The sequence below is a fragment of the Thalassophryne amazonica genome, chromosome 17, assembly GCF_902500255.1.
Source record: "Thalassophryne amazonica chromosome 17, fThaAma1.1, whole genome shotgun sequence".
NCBI lineage: Eukaryota > Metazoa > Chordata > Actinopteri > Batrachoidiformes > Batrachoididae > Thalassophryne > Thalassophryne amazonica.
Window position 1 is genome coordinate 11,966,662 of NC_047119.1, and position 17,821 is coordinate 11,984,482.

Below are 17,821 nucleotides of genomic sequence, written 5' to 3' on the forward strand. Positions count from 1 at the left end.
AGCATTGCATCTTAAATAGCACATATTGTTGATTAACATGTTTGCTTTTATGAATCTGCAATTCGGGATGTGTCTACCAGAGTGCGCAAAATTGTGGGTGTTGAACATGAAATAGCTGAAGATTGATCAAGGATTAAAAACAATTTCAGGAAGACACTGCGTCTGTAATTTAGAACAGTCAAAGCCTTGGTGCTAATTTACCCAGTGATGCTCAATCAATTCAGACGTGCACATATTTGATTCCGCTAATTATCAAAGCTAATGTTTTTGTTCGCGGACTAACTTTTCAGATAACTTTGAAAACCGTCAGTGGACCAATTAGCTTCCGTTAAATTTAGCACTGACCGCTAACAATTTTTGCAGGCATAGTGAATAAAGCTTAACAGTTAAAAACATTTATAAAGTCTGAAATCACAGATTTTAGTGCCTGTCTGTTACATGTTTTGTAGCAGACAGACAGCTATAAGAGACAGCACTCAATCCTCTGCTAGCAGAAGAGTGCTGGCTACCAGAAAAAAGGAAGAGAGGAAAAAAAGATCATTTTTTTCACACCATACAGACCTGCAGGCGTATCACACAAGTCATGCACAGGCAGACAGTTTTGACTTATGGTATTTTAAACAAACTAATTCTGCACAAGTTAGTGAAAATAACATCACCTCTGTGATTTTACAAAGTGAAAATATCAGCTTTTTTTTGTTTGTTTTAAAGTAATGCACTAATTTTGAAGGGTTTAGCATTTTAAGGCACACATACCACAATGCATTATGGGAAAATTAGTTTCCTGACATTGGTGGTTGGTCGGCATATAACATACAAGTAACTGTAAGGTGTGGTGGGTTTTACAAATAAATCTGTATTTGTAAATATGTCATTTTTTTAATTTGTAAAAAAAAAGGCAATTTGAAAACGAAAAATTCTGTTTAAGTGATTCAGCACTTTTAGTGAATGTTTGGCAATTGCTCTTCATACTGCAATGAACACTTCCATCTACTGTAGATGGCATTTTCCCATAATGCACTGCAGCATGTGTGTCTATACTCAGTCAACGCTAAAACCTTCAAGATTAGTGCATTACTTTAAAACGAAAACATATCGCTGATATTTTCACTTTGTACAAAGACAGAGGTGACATTAATTTCAATAACTTGTCCGGAATTAGTTTGTTTAAAAGTTTAACCATAAGTCAAAACTGCCTGTGCATGACTTGTGTGATACAGCTGCAAGTCTGTATGGTGTGAAAAATATTTTTTTTTTCTGCTTCTCTCTTCCTTTTTCTTTATGATCACCAGGTCTCTTTTGCTGAGAGAAGGCTGATCGGAGACAGAAGTACTGACTCATTGTTGTGTCAGTAGCTGCTAGTGTGTTGGAGTCAATACTGAAAGTTATCGGTTTAGCTTTTAGCTGTAACTTCCGGTAAATGTTTTAGGGTTTTATCGGTTTAGCTTTATAAAAGTTAACTTTTCAGTTAGCAGATTAACGTTTATCGAAGCTAGCTTTACATTTCTTTATTTTCACTCAATCTTCTTTAACACTGAAACACCATGATTAAACATTAATTTATCGTGGCTCATTTATAATAAAATAAAATTAAATGTGACATTTATCATGTATTTCTATTTTCCACTTTTTTCCAACATTGCATGTCTGTCAGGATTTTATCTTTTCAGATTGTGCATCTCAGTAGCTCTGTCGTGCATGTCGATGGACGTGCTGCACAGCTTCAGTCCTTCTCATCTATGTTTGCCACAGTATACAGACACAAGGAATGGACACAGAGTTTATTTACGGCAAGGGTGCTTAAATTAATACAATCACAATTATCTTTAACCTTTTAATATCCTCACATTTTTCAGTAGAAGTAGATATCAATATGCTCTACCAAATGGTTGAGTTGACTGTTAAAGGGTTAATCATGCAGATGGGTGTTTTTCACAGAGGTGGTGCTGAATCTGGGCTTGTGCCACACACCAGGCACCTGCTGTGAAAGCCCAAATTATTTTCAAGGCACCTTCATTTTTGATTTGGTAAATGTTCTATAACTGTCATTTTCAGTTAAAATGTATGTCTGTTATTTTGCACATACTTACAAGTGGCTATAAAACTGTTCATGGGCTGGCACTGCCCTACCTTGCTGACCTGGTTGAGCCCTATGTACCGGCTCTCACCCTCCATTTGCAGTGTTCCTAGGGTGAATAAAAGGTCTGTGTGTCACAGAGCTTTTTCTTATCATGCCCCTGTTCTGTGGAACGATCTTCCTGTACAAATAAGGCAGGTGGATTCTGTGGAGACTTTTAAGTCGAGACTTAAGACTCATTTGTTCTCCCTGTTTTATCATTAGTATATTAAGATATTATGTGTTTTTAATCTTTTAATCTACTTTGTGTTGTTTTTATGAATTATGGCATGTGAAGCACCTTAAGGCGACCTTGTTTTGATTTGATGCAATATAAATTAAGAAATTTGAATTTGGCTGATTGAATTTAATTTTGCGTTCTTGGTCACTAACATGCAAAATCCTTATTTACATACTGCTGTTCACGTCACATTACCACCCGCTCTCATTTGCACAGTTATTCTTAGTAAATCACTCGCAAATCATTCTCCGGCACAGCAGGCAAATGTTTGGAAAGCCCATGCAATTTAACACTTGTTCGATGGGGTCCTAGTAAATCAGGCCCTAAATGCCATCATCAAGATCCAAACAGTCGCAGCACACCTGGAACAATTATGGAATTTTTGGAACATGGCGGACACAACCTTTACTTTTCAATGATAAAGTGAGCTCATCACCAGGAGTGTTGTATGTGGAGTGCCACAAGGGAGTTTCCTCAGTCCATTATTATTTACAATTTTCACAAATGATTTACCATATATTTTAGATAAAGCTAGTACTACTTTTTAATGCATTTTTGATTTATGTATATTGTGTTTGTAAATCTGTGTGAACCCCAGCAGAGCTGCAGCTAATGGGGATCCAAATAAATAAACAAATAAACAAATTGAAAGACTGTTAATACTGGCAGCATCCTGCAAATCATCCTACTATGATGCAGCGTGCATATGCTGGTGCCATCAGACTGACCTGTGCATCGATGATCTTCTGCTTGGAGTCCACCACAGCCTGCATGTCTGAATGATCCTTTTTAAGCTCTTCTTCCACTGACATTAACCTGAAAAGTGGATAAAAAATGAGGTGGGCTTCATTGATAATTGGCAAAGCTTCTGTGGAAAACCTGGTCTTGTTAGGAGAGACGGCATCCATCCCACTTTAGATGGAGCAGTTCTCATTTCTAGAAATCTGGCCAATTTTCTTGGATCCTCCAAACTGTGACTGTCCAGCGTTGGGACCAGGAGGCAGAGCTGTGGTTTTATACACCTCTCTGCAGCTTCTCTCCCCCTGCCATCCCCTCATTACCCCATCCCCGTAGAGACGGTGCCTGCTCCCAGACCACCAATAACCAGCAAAAATCTATTTAAGCATAAAAATTCAAAAAGAAAAAATAATATAGCACCTTCAATTGCACCACAGACTAAAACAGTTAAATGTGGTCTATTAAACATTAGGTCTCTCTCTTCTAAGTCCCTGTTGGTAAATGATATAATAATTGATCAACGTATTGATTTATTCTGCCTAACAGAAACCTGGTTACAGCAGGATGAATATGTTAGTTTAAATGAGTCAACACCCCCGAGTCACACTAACTGTCAGAATGCTCGTAGCACGGGCCGAGGCGGAGGATTAGCAGCAATCTTCCATTCCAGCTTATTAATTAATCAAAAACCTAGACAGAGCTTTAATTCATTTGAAAGCTTGTCTCTTAGTCTTGTCCATCCAAATTGGAAGTCCCAAAAACCAGTTTTATTTGTTATTATCTATCGTCCACCTGGTCGTTACTGTGAGTTTCTCTGTGAATTTTCAGACCTTTTGTCTGACTTAGTGCTTAGCTCAGATAAGATAATTATAGTGGGCGATTTTAATATCCACACAGATGCTGAGAATGACAGCCTCAACACTGCATTTAATCTATTATTAGACTCTATCGGCTTTGCTCAAAAAGTAAATGAGTCCACCCACCACTTTAATCATATCTTAGATCTTGTTCTGACTTATGGTATGGAAATAGAAGATTTAACAGTATTCCCTGAAAACTCCCTTCTGTCTGATCATTTTTTAATAACATTTACATTTACCCTGATGGACTACCCTGCAGTGGGGAATAAGTTTCATTACACTAGAAGTCTTTCAGAAAGCGCTGTAACTAGGTTTAAGGATATGATTCCTTCGTTATGTTCTCTAATGTCATATACCAACACAGAGCAGAGTAGCTACCTAAACTCTGTAAGGGAGTTAGAGTATCTCGTCAATAGTTTTACATCCTCTTTGAAGACAACTTTGGATGCTGTAGCTCCTCTGAAAAAGAGAGCTTTAAATCAGAAGTGTCTGACTCCGTGGTATAACTCACAAACTCGTAGCTTAAAGCAGATAACCCGTAAGTTGGAGAGGAAATGGCGTCTCACTAACTTAGAAGATCTTCACTTAGCCTGGAAAAAGAGTTTGTTGCTCTATAAAAAAGCCCTCCGTAAAGCTAGGACATCTTTCTACTCATCACTAATTGAAGAAAATAAGAATAACCTCAGGTTTCTTTTCAGCACTGTAGCTAGGCTGACAAAGAGTCAGAGCTCTATTGAGCTGAGTATTCCATTAACTTTAACTAGTAATGACTTCATGACTTTCTTTGCTAACAAAATTTTGACTATTAGAGAAAAAATTACTCATAACCATCCCAAAGATGTATCGTTATCTTTGGCTGCTTTCAGTGATGCCGGTATTTGGTTAGACTCTTTCTCTCCGGTTGTTCTGTCTGAGTTATTTTCATTGGTTGCTTCGTCCAAACCATCGGCATGTTTATTGGACCCCATTCCTGCCAGGCTGCTCAAGGAAGTCCTACCATTATTTAATGCTTCAATCTTAAATATGATCAATCTATCTTTGTTAGTTGGTTATGTACCACAGGCCTTTAAGGTGGCAGTAATTAAACCATTACTTAAAAAGCCATCACTTGACCCAGCTATCTTAGCTAATTATAGGCCAATTTCCAACCTTCCTTTTCTCTCAAAGATTCTTGAGAGGGTAGTTATAAAACAGTTAACTGATCACCTGCAGAGGAATGGTCTATTTGAAGAGTTTCAGTCAGGTTTTAGAATTCATCATAGTACAGAAACAGCATTAGTGAAGGTTACAAATGATCTTCTTATGGCTTCGGACAGTGGACTTATCTCTGTGCTTGTTCTGTTGGACCTCAGTGCTGCTTTTGATACTGTTGACCATAAAATTTTATTACAGAGATTAGAGCATGTCATAGGTATTAAAGGCACTGCGCTGCGGTGGTTTGAATCATATTTGTCTAATAGATTACAGTTTGTTCATGTAAATGGGGAATCTTCTTCACAGACTAAAGTTAATTATGGAGTTCCACAAGGTTCTGTGCTAGGACCAATTTTATTCACTTTATACATGCTTCCCTTAGGCAGTATTATTAGACGGCATTGCTTAAATTTTCATTGTTACGCAGATGATACCCAGCTTTATCTATCCATGAAGCCAGAGGATACACACCAATTAGCTAAACTGCAGGATTGTCTTACAGACATAAAGACATGGATGACCTCTAATTTCCTGCTTTTAAACTCAGATAAAACTGAAGTTATTGTACTTGGCCCCACAAATCTTAGAAGCATGGTGTCTAACCAGATCGTTACTCTGGATGGCATTTCCCTGATCTCTAGTAATACTGTGAGAAATCTTGGAGTCATTTTTGATCAGGATATGTCATTCAATGCACATATTAAACAAATATGTAGGACTGCTTTTTTGCATTTACGCAATATCTCTAAAATCAGAAAGGTCTTGTCTCAGAGTGATGCTGAAACACTAATTCATGCATTTATTTCCTCTAGGCTGGACTATTGTAATTCATTATTATCAGGCTGTCCTAAAAGTTCCCTAAAAAGCCTTCAGTTGGTTCAGAATGCTGCAGCTAGAGTACTGACGGGGACTAGCAGGAGAGAGCATATCTCACCCGTGTTGGCCTCTCTTCATTGGCTTCCTGTTAATTCTAGAATAGAATTTAAAATTCTTCTTCTTACTTATAAGGTTTTGAATAATCAGGTCCCATCTTATCTCAGGGACCTCGTAGTACCATATTACCCCATTAGAGCGCTTCGCTCTCAGACTGCGGGCTTACTTGTAGTTCCTAGGGTTTGTAAGAGTAGAATGGGAGGCAGAGCCTTCAGCTTTCAGGCTCCTCTCCTGTGGAACCAGCTCCCAATTCAGATCAGGGAGACAGACACCCTCTCTACTTTTAAGATTAGGCTTAAAACTTTCCTTTTCGCTAAGGCTTATAGTTAGGGCTGGATCAGGTGACCCTGGACCATCCCTTGGTTATGCTGCTTTAGACATAGATTGTGGGGGGGTTCCCATGATGCACTGTTTCTTTCTCTTTTTGCTCCGTATGCATCACTCTGCATTTAATCATTAGTGATCGATCTCTGCCCCCCTTCACGGCATGTCTTTTTCCTGGTTTTTTCCCTCAGCCCCAACCAGTCTCAGCAGAAGACTGCCCCTCCCTGAGCCTGGTTCTGCTGGAGGTTTCTTCCTGTTAAAAGGGAGTTTTTCCTTCCCACTGTTGCCAAGTGCTTGCTCATAGGGGGTCGTTTTGACCGTTGTGGTTTTTCATAATTATTGTATGGCCTTGCCTTACAATATGGAGCGCCTTGGGGCAACTGTTTGTTGTGATTTGGCGCTATATAAGAAAAAAGTTGATTGATTGAGTTGATTGATAAGACTGTTAAATGTTGTATGAGCTTGAACAAAGCAGCTTCTTGTTCTCAGATGGCTTTTTTTTTTCCATGAAGAGCAGCTCCAAACCTGCTGATGATGCTCTTCATCTGGAGGTCCTTGTCATCCTGCTGTCTGCGCAGTCGCTCCTCAGACTCCTCCAGCCTGGCCTGGTAGTCCATCAGCACTTTCTGTGCTTGTTCATCCTGACCCTTTAGCTGGGCCTCGTACTCCTCGAGCTTCTGCACAGACACGCGTAGCTTCTCCTGCAGCACCGTGATCTCCTGCTGATACTGAAATGACAGAGGAAGATGTCGTTGTTGTCATCATGGCTGCTGTCATAATCGTGATAATCATTAGCCCTTTTTGCACGACCTCACGCTCATTAGCACAGATGAAGAAAACAGACAAGTCTTCTCCAACAGCCCTTCAGCACTGGCCATACTCTCCCGATCATTCAACATTCCATCAAAGCCACTGGCACGGGCTCCATTTACAATCTAGGCTGACTTGGCCCAAACATTTTGGGTTAGTTGATGTGGTCCTAGATGTAACACATGGCTAATCTCTGACAGTGCGACCCGGATGACAATGATCTCCACCACCCCAGTGATTGTACTGAAAACAACCAAAATACAAGAGCGATCTGAGATGTTACGTCCACCAATTCGGATCTGGATCATCTCCAAAATCCAGTGGAGTCTTCCATGTCCTAATGTCTATCTGTGGTGCAAATTTGGTGAGAATCTGTTAAATAGTTTTGATGTAAACTTTCAAAACCTACATAAAGTGAAATCTTAATCCAGAATCTGGATCTGGATCACCGCCACAATTTCATGGAGGCTTCCATCATCTAATATCTATCTGTGGTGCTAATTTGGTGAGAATCCATTAAATAGTTTTGATGTAATCCTTCAAAGCCTATATAAAGTGAAATCTTAATCCAGAATCCAGATCTGGATCACCGCCACAATTTAATGGAGGCTTCCATCATCTAATATCTAATGTCATCAAAATCTGAGCAGTAGTTTTGACATAATCCTGCTAAAAGACAAATAAATAAATGATTTTATTATGTCCTTGGCGGATGTAGTTATGAAATCTAGGTTCAAGTCATCCCGGTGCCTTTTGGAAAACTGCAGCTGACTAGGTCTTTCTGACCAAGTCCTTTGTTGTGCCAATCTATCCTGAAGCAGTTGCTGGTAAAGCAACTGACAAACATAGTCCTATACATAGTTTCTCCAATCACAAATATACTAAGTGTTTAGACGATTTGGGTACTGTGCTTAAGTGCAAACTGCCAATAACAAACCCAGACACTCCGACTGCTCACTCAGACTCTCAAGTGCTGCAACAATCACAGCCTTGTCTACAAAGTGAAGGTCCTCACCAATAAAGGCACACAAGTTGCTGGACTCCAGGACATTACCCAACACCAAGTTTGTGCAAGAACCTTTTGTCCGCCTACAGAAAGTCTTATAAGATAATGCAATTTCTCGCAGGAACCTTTGGTTTTCTGAAGGTTAGCTGAAAAGGTGCAAGAAGCAAATGTCACTCTCTTTGACAAGAAGTTTTAGTCCACTTGTTGCTGGAAGGCGAGTACCAGCAACTTCAAATAAAGCTTTTAGAAGATTACTCTGTTCAATTTGTACAGTGGCTCACTGTTTAGCGCTCTTGCCTCACAGCAAGAAGGTTTGGGGTTCGATTCCAACCATGCTCAGTTCTTTGTCTTGTTCTAATTCGGGTCTGGTCCTTTCTTTGCCCCTGACCAAGGCAGCGTCTCTACACCTGGAGTTGCTTCCCGGTATGCCGGACTGTGGCTAACCAGTGGTGGGCACAGTTCTGCTAATCCGCTAATTATCGAAGCTAACATTTTCATTAGCGGATTAGCTTTCCAGCTAAATCAGCGGCCCACTTAGTTTCCGATAAATTTAGTTCCGATAACTTTTAGACCACTAACATATTTTTGTGGGCATAGTGAATAAAGCTTAACAGTTAAAAACATTTGTAAAGTCTGAAATCAATGATTTTAATGCCTGTCTGTTACATGTTTTGTACAAGACAGACAGCTATGAATGATAGAGCTCTATTCTCTACAGGCAGAGGAGAGCTGGCTACCACAGAGAAAGGAAGAGGGAGAAATTAAAAAAAAAGATAATTTCTCTTCACACCATAGAGACCTGCTGGTCATTTCACTGGAGTCTTGCACAGGCAGACAGTTTTGACTTATGGTTATAATTTTAAGTTATTGAAATTAACATCACGTCTGTTGTTTTACAAAGTGAAAATATCAGCTACTGTATGTGTCAAAAGATCTTGCACTATCATCTACAGCCACAAGATGGCACTGTCTACATTCATGAAAAGCTCCTCCTGTACACTGATGTGAATGAGGTGATGGGATGAGGTGTGATCCACACTCTATAGCAGCTAGTAAATCAAAAAGTACAAGAAGAAGATCTGAATGAGAAGGATATGCTTTTTAAACTGCGGGTTGCACTCACTATGCTAGCTTGGTGTGTACAGCTGTCAAGGTTGGCAGGCGACAGGTGTTAGTAGAGGTGAAAGCTTATGACACAATAGCAAAATGCTATGTGGGCTAGACCATCTCATTTCAAAATGACTTGTTCCAGCCTCTGCTGTGTCTAAAGGGCTGAAGCCTGAAGTTTCATGGAGCACACTCTTAAAAGGGTGCAGATGTCAAATTGAGACACAGCCTTGGCGAAAGGGAAATTAATAAACCATGCTTTCAAACTGAAAGACCAAGCTCTTGAGGAAAAAAAAAGACTGTATAAACTACTCAGCAATCCACTTGTTTGTACTTTGTGGAACAGACAACAATGAGGAGGATGGCTAGGCTAAGGTAAGGATGACAATACTACTGTAAAAATGTGTTAGCAATTTAAAAAGTTGATTTACATTTATTTAGTTAAACATGCAGATGTTTAGAGCTGCTTTGAGAATTTTGTCTGTTTAGTGGCAACAAGAAGCAGTTTACTCTTGTTTTCTTTGTGAATCTGAGTTATACTAATTAGCCCATTAGCTTCTGCTGGCTAATGTTACATTTTTTTTTTTATAGAAATAAGGCATTCTCTTATCAAATTCATTTTGCTTATTACTGCATGAAACAGCAGTTTCAAAAATAAATGTCATTTTTAAACAAATGCGTCTTGACATCTTCGTGATGCATTTTTGAATTAATACTCAGGTACGACTCATAGTCTGGGAAACATGGTACACTTCCGATTCATGAGACTAGGAAGTCATTGAAAGATGACATAAATAATATTAAAATTCCGCTCAAAAGTCTTCAAGTCTTAAATGTTCCGTTAATTAACCATACATACTGTATTACACACGTTATCTCAGATTTTTGTAACAATTCATAACAACATGTTAAGAAAGAGATCAAACCCATTTTTTTTAACCAGTCGCTAAATGTATTTGTTGCTGAAGATTTTAACATGGGTGTCGACGAGAGGTGACTCGCTTTTGGAGTCACCCTCAAATGGCCATTCAAGGGTTTGCGAACTTCGGCACTTCCAAGTTAGCCTGATTTTTCAGCACCATCGATTGACAAGTGGGCGTCTTTAGTATTCGGTCTCTTAGGGGGATCCTTGGATACTGTTGAATTAGACATATGGTGTGTTTCTCTGAGTGAGATGCAGCACACAGGTGCTTCATTTGGAGGTTAAGGTGATACCTCCGGTTCACCTGGTTGTGGCAGATACATGGTTAATGTGTGTTATATCCGCACCATTCTCCTCTTCCTCATTACTCAAATAAACAATGAAAGTAACCCTCAGAACCTGAATGATCTGAACTTTTGATGATTTATCTATCCATGTCACCTTCTGCTTATTTTCCCACATCACTCTCCTCTCTAACACTGTGACAGTTCCACTATCGCCACAACCTCCCAGGAGGAAAAGCGATCTTAATAAATAGACTCATCATCACCTCTGCTTTTTTCCTCTCCTCCTCCCCTGCTATTTTCCTTAAATCCCCTGATAATAAATGACATATCTTGTATGTGTGACTGCAAATCTCATTCCATGCCCTTTTCTCTCAAATGTACCATAAATCAACTCTCTGCTCCAGAAACCTTCACCTTTGCTCCCTCCTTCCAACCCACATCTTCTCTCCTCTGTTCTCCTGGACATCGTGGTGTCAAGCTTCTTTAGAAGGAAGTTACAAAGCATAAATATCATCTGCACCTGATCTTTTTTATTTTCTTTCTTTTTTAACATTTGGGGATCTTGGCAATTGGTAACATACTCTAGTCGAGTCCATATGTATTTGGACAATGACCATTTTTGTAATTTTGTCTCTGTTGTCCACCATCATAGAGTTGAATCGCACCGATAGTATTGAGTACCACCAACTTGTACTAAGCACCAACAGTTTCCTCCCCTACCAAGTAGACCTTGTCCCTATTATGTCTTCTACAACATAGGAACACTCAGGGGCTGTATGTTTTAAGTCCTGCTCCCTTCAAAAAGGCCTGCTTCCTCTCTGAATGTAACGTCAGTCACCGTGGAATTGCCCTACAGCTTTTTTTATATTATTATTTGGGTTTGTTTTTGTGTAATTTCAATCAATCAGACCCAAAGACTGATTATTTTTGGTCATTAAGAATTGTGAGATGTTTGGATTGTGGGCCACATTGTTATTCGTATTTGCTTGTTTATTTGTTCTCCAGTAAATGGCAGTAAATCTAAAGATACTGTTTTCTTTTCAGTTCTCATTTTATTTTAAGAATACTTAGTTCTCATCTCATTCACAATTTCAAGTACCATTAGAGACGGTAGCCGGAGATACGGTTTTCTTTTCATTTGATGACAGGTTAGAGATCAAAACATCAGCTCTGCAGGAAATCCAAAATCAAACACAGTGGCGATGCACAACTCACCGGTTACATGTGTAACTCTTACAAAATAACTGCATTTTATTTGCTGATGCGTCAGTGGCGTAATGAGGGAATAACACACCCGGTTGAGAACCAGCTCTACAGCCAATCATCCAATTAGTTTTGGTCCCTTAAACATGTGGGGCCACACAAAATAAAGTGCTTTAATTACTACATGGTTCAGCTGATTAAGGCTGTTATCTGGGATGTTATCTGGAGCCGGCGCTGTTTCCTAATCCCGATTCTCATTTTGCTATTTTAAGACATCTGCAGCTTCTTTGTTGGACTGGAGTTATTGCCTTCTTTGGTTGCTCGGCCTGCCTTGAGTCACCGGCTTCCATAAAGTATCAGCTATGTTTGGATGACAGGTTTGCATTCATTATAGATTGGGGGGGTGGTTATTGAGTTTATGGCAGCCAATCAAAGTGTGGAAGCGAAGCCGAGGGTGAACGGTTGTAAAGGAACAAAGGCAGAAAGAGCAACAAAAAGCCTCTTTCGTTCTTCGTCTCTTTCAAAGTCATGCGCGCGCACACGCCAGACCCGGCGCCATGAGGGGGCGTTTGGGGGCAACGCCCCCTCACGTCATCAACCTCACCCCCTCGGATGTTAGAGTTATCAAAAAATAAAAAAAGAAAAAGAAATACTGGAAAATATAGCAAAATATTAGTTATTCAATAATATCACGTATTTAACAAACCAAATTAATTAACTAAAGTAATTAATTTTAAAACAAACGGATACGGCGTGTGTCTGTGTTCAAGCGATTTGATAGGTTGAGGGTTGCGCTTGTCAGTGCGACAGAGGGCAAGCTCGATTTATTCAAGCAGTGTCAAGGGCCTTTCACACTGCAAACTTCAGCGCGACGCTTTAACGCTTCGTAACGCCAGACCGGTGACGTCAGACGCGTCGCTTCGGAAGCGGCAAGTGGGCAGAGATTGCGGCCATGTCACACTCTGGCCATTTCCACAACCTGAAAAAAGTTCAGCGATCGCCATCTTGAATTTGGGTCGACTGAACCACAAAAAAGCTTTAAAAAACAGCAGTAGAACGATTCTCCCATCACCCTGCATGGAGAAGCTTTTTTTCAGCTACTTTTCGGCGTGACGGCGACCGAGGGAGGACTGATGACTTGGTGGGATATCGATCGAACCGCGACAGCGGGCCGACCCGCACGGAGAAGCCGGCCTTCAGGCATCATTCCTGGGCAGAGTGAGGAAGGCAGCCGGGGTGATGGAGCAAGCCCACTCAGTCCGAAATCTCCCACTTTTTGGATATATGCGAAGTCCCAGTTTGCCCAACGGAGTTTAGTTCTGCAGCTTTATCGAGGTGAGAATAATGTAAAAATAAAATGTGACTTTTCTGCACTGCTGTGAAGGTTTATTGATCGGCTAACGTTAGATTAGCCTTTTAGCACTGTTGATCTGAGTGAACGCTTTAATTTGTAGATGGTTCAGTCTTTCTTATTTTTACCAAATAAAGCTACAGCTTTTTTCAGACACCACAAAAGCTCAACTTTAAATAACTTATTTTTTCAGGCGTTTTTTTTTTGCCTTTTTTTCCCTCCCTTTTTATATATAAACTGTTTAGTGTTTCTTTATATTTAAAGAAATATTTTTATTTGTCCCAATCAGGAACATTTGCTGTGCAGACAACCAAACTTCCATTGATGAGCTGAACACCACGAAGTCCAGTCGAAAGAAAACATCTCTGCTCTTCAAAATAGGACAAAAGTGTCTTCAGCAACACCACCAGAGTTCAAAGCTGCAGAAGAGACCATCTGGTCCCGAGAAGTTCCAGCAGAACATCACCTGCTTCTAAATAAAAGGCTCTTTGAACAGCAACTATTTTATTATTTTTTAGAAATAAATGAACGGATCATTAAAAATGTCCACGAATCAAAGCCAAAAGACATTTGCACAAGTAGAAGCTCTCCACTTATTATGCTCACATTCATATTTTAGAAATGACTCTGTCCTGATAACATTAAAGGCAATTAATTACATATTTTGCCAATAAATTACAAGTTTAAATGACTATATATAAAAAACATCATGAGGTTTATGTCACAGAAATCCTACTTTACAATCACACTGCAGTCACTGTTAAATTATTTCCTGTTGCATTTATAATAAACATTTGTATTTATTTAGTGTTTGTTTTTCTGGTTGAAATGAGATATAAATAATCTACCAGACTTAAAAAATATACAAGTTTCCATGTTATGTTATTTGTTTAAAAATAAATGTCTGATGTTCCTTATGTTAAACAAGAAATTATCTAATCTGAAATAACAGGTGGTTTTAATTTACAGATGAAAGGTTTATACAGAACCATTTATTGATTTATTTAGCTATTTTATTAAGTGTTCTAAACTTTTTTTTAACAGTAATCAGAAATTTTGAGGTAACAAACAACAACAACAACAAAACATTTCCAATGATTTTTCTTCAGAAAAATGTACAGATCAGTGGTTTCTGCACCAATCGGAGTCTTCTGTGTTTTGGCCCGACGCGTCGTTCCTATTGGACAACGTGAAGGTACGTCACAGCTCAGATTGTCGAAAGCTGGCGCACCTCATCTTGACAGAACACCGGCTCTGTGGTATGCAGGAGATCACTTGACCGAGGGTCTATACGTTCAAATAATAATTAAAAAAATACTGTCATCACTCTTTACTCTTAGTCAGTTTCTTACAACGGTGTAGCCTAAATACACAAGCTTTCCAAGAGCGTACCCAATTCAATACGCACGCTCAGAGGCACGTCCCCTCCGGTGCGCACTTTTTTTTGTGGGGGGGGGCCCTGTGATAAACTCATTGCCCCCTTAATATTATTTTTCTGGCACACGCAGAAGCTCAAACACGACTACCGACAAACGCACATGCACACAGCGGGGCTGGGCGCTTGAATCCGAAACAGCAGGCGTTAACTTGTGCATAAAAGACATTGTTAAAAGAAGCAAATGTCTTAAAGTTAGATTTGGACTGTGATGCAACTTTTGCAATGCCACAAATTTGACCTTTGTGTACCACAACAGTGGAGTTCTATCAAGAATTACACCCATTGTTACGCACTCTTGCATTTTCAGAGCACATAATTAAGTGGATAAAATAAATATATAGGATTATTATTAATACAAATCATCACTTTTACAGCCAGTTTTCCTTTGGTAACATCATGAGATGGATACATGAACATTTCTAAATCACCAAAATATGTTTTGGACTTCATTTAGTCAGCCATTAAGTAGTACAAACAGCATAGTGGTAAATCTGTGTAGAGTCAGCATTTCCCAAAAAGTGAGTGACCACGCAATAAAGAGACTGGTGAGGGAAGCCACCAAGACACCTATGACAACTCTAAAGGATTTATAGGTTGCTGTGGATGTGAGTGGACAAACTGGGGTTTGGGGAAACTATTTTCATTTGTGTCACCATTTCACAGCTTCATGGTGGAGTGGAGCAGAGAAAGATTCTAATACAAGAAAACATTCAATTGAGGCCATATACCTTTTGGCAAACTGTAGCTGTAGTCTTTTTTTTTTTTTTTAAGACAGCCTTTCTCTGCACTACTTCACTATGACGTATCAACTGGTGGTGCAGAAACATAAACAGAACCCCTTAACTCCTTCAGAACTGCTATTTGTGTCTTGATGGCTTCCCTCACTAGTCTTCCCCTTCCCCAGTCATACAGTTATTTAGAAATGCCTCCTGCAGACAGATTTACAAACAGTACCATGTATTTGTTAACGATAGAGGTAAATAAAGCCCAAGACCTATTCAGCAACTTGGACATTCCATGTATCCATCCCCTGACTGAGTTAAGAAAGTGGGCTGTAAAAGTGATGACTTGTATGAAGAATTGTCCTATATAGAGCTTGTACAATTCCTAATAACAGCTCCACTGTGGTGGTGTACACATGCAAAACAAGAGCAATCCAAGATTTCTGATGTCCACCTGTGGTGCAAATTTGGTGAAAATCCATAAAGTATTTTTGACGTAATCCTTCAAAGCCTATATAAAGTGAAATCTTGATCCAGAATCTGGATCCGGATCACCTCCAAAATTCAGTGGCGTCTTCCATGCCCTAATATCTATCTGTAGTGAAAATTTTGTCAAAATCATTACAGTAGTTTTTACTTAATCCTGCTAAAAGAGAGACCACTAAATAAATATATAAATGCTGATGATATTATTATGACCTTGGTGGACATAATTACAAAAATTGCATCACTATCCAAATACTTATGGACTGCACGATTGTCTTTCGGAAATATTTAGAAAGTGTCTTCAGAAAGTGCATTGTTAGATGTGTCAAATGTTTGAGAACATGACTGGAAACCGATTCCATGTAAATGGGAGCTTTAAGCGACAGAACCCATAGTGTACTTTCACAAGCAGAGACACACAAAAGCATATCATCTTCTGCTTTTGATCTAAGAGTTAGTAGCTATTTTTAATGTTCAGTAAGAACAAGAAATTGGGGTATAAGAGGTATTCCAGTAAAGTTTGGCACGTGCTTCGTACATGGACCGATTCCAGGTTGAAGTGCCACATTTTTGAAATGATGAGAACAAACGTTGGGAGTGACGCTATTGGTGGAAATGTATCAAAAGCACTTTTATTTATTTATCTTGTTGTTAGAGTTACACATCTTGTAGTCAGCGCAACCAAAAGAAATTTCCTCGTTTTCCTTCAGTAACAAACTCTCTCAAACGCTTCATGTGCTTCTTCAATTGCACATCTGCAGTTGTGTCCAGGTCACGTCCAAACAGAATCACATCTTTTTGCGTCATGGACTCGCGCTAAGCAACATGCATGTCAGAAAAAAGGCATGAAATCAAAAGCTGGTGCATAGGTGGCTACAAATCAGTCTTCCTTGCTGTAAGGCAGGTAGGTTCATGAAGAAATGTCTGGTGAAGGTGACTTCATAGACTATGTAGATGTACTGGACAAACCCTCTATGTCATAGGTGTTCTGAGGCACTGGTTTGAAGCTCAAACGGAGCAGTCCCAAATGTCGGCATCTTGGTCAGTGCCCAACTTGAAAATGGATGAAAAGGTGGAGCGGTGGGTAAGACTGGGGTGACTTGAGTTGGACAAATGAACCTCGAACACCTCTCATTGCTACTCCAACAAGCAATGCTAAGGATTGAAGATGAACACTGGATTTGGTATTTCGATTAACGCAAGTTTTTGTGGACTGGGTGGTGTTTTTTCCCCCCAAACCTATACATATATTAATGTGTCCACTGGGTGGCAGTGTTACATTTAATATTCAGAAATCTGCAAAAGCTCTTTGGAAACTGAGCTCTTGTTCTGCCTGAAGTGAAGAAACAATTGAAAAGCCACTTACAGCAATATTTGCTATACATGAAAAAAGTATGCTGTTGGATTTATCAAATCAAATCAATTTTATTTATATAGCGCCAAATCACAACAAACAGTTGCCCTAAGGCGCTTTATAGTGTAAGGCAAAGCCATACAATAATTACGGAAAAACCCCAACGGTCAAAACGACCCCCTGTGAGTAAGCACTTGGCGACAGTGGGAAGGAAAAACTCCCTTTTAACAGGAAGAAACCTCCAGCAGAACCAGGCTCAGGGAGGGGCAGTCTTCTGCTGGGACTGGTTGGGGCTGAGGGAGAGAGCCAGGAAAAAGACATGCTGTGGAGGGGAGCAGAGATCAATAACTAATGATTAAATGCAGAGTGGTGCATACAGAGCAAAAAGAGAAAGAAACACTCAGTGCATCATGGGAACCCCCCAGCAGTCTAAGTCTATAGCAGCATAACTAAGGGATGGTTCAGGGTCACCTGATCCAGCCCTAACTATAAGCTTTAGCAAAAAGGAAAGTTTTAAGCCTAATCTTAAAAGTAGAGAGGGTGTCTGTCTCCCTGATCTGAATTGGGAGCTGGTTCCACAGGAGAGGAGCCTGAAAGCTGAAGGCTCTGCCTCCCATTCTACTCTTACAAACCCTAGGAACTACAAGTAAGCCTGCAGTCTGAGAGCGAAGCGCTCTATTGGGGTGATATGGTACTATGAGGTCCCTAAGATAAGATGGGACCTGATTA

General features: G+C 39.7%; 1 protein-coding gene across 9 annotated transcripts in view; it reads right to left on the bottom strand.

Annotated features, from left to right (window-relative positions):
- dab2ipb (DAB2 interacting protein b) overlaps positions 1–17,821 on the bottom strand; it is a 516,250-nt gene that overhangs the window by 7,153 nt on the left and 491,276 nt on the right. For all 9 annotated transcript variants that reach the window (XM_034193050.1, XM_034193052.1, XM_034193047.1 and 6 more), the window contains 2 exons: positions 6,932–7,134; positions 3,086–3,173 (listed from right to left, as the gene is read on the bottom strand). In XM_034193050.1, coding sequence (XP_034048941.1) covers positions 3,086–3,173; positions 6,932–7,134 — 291 coding nt within the window. The remainder of the gene's footprint in view (positions 1–3,085; positions 3,174–6,931; positions 7,135–17,821) is intronic.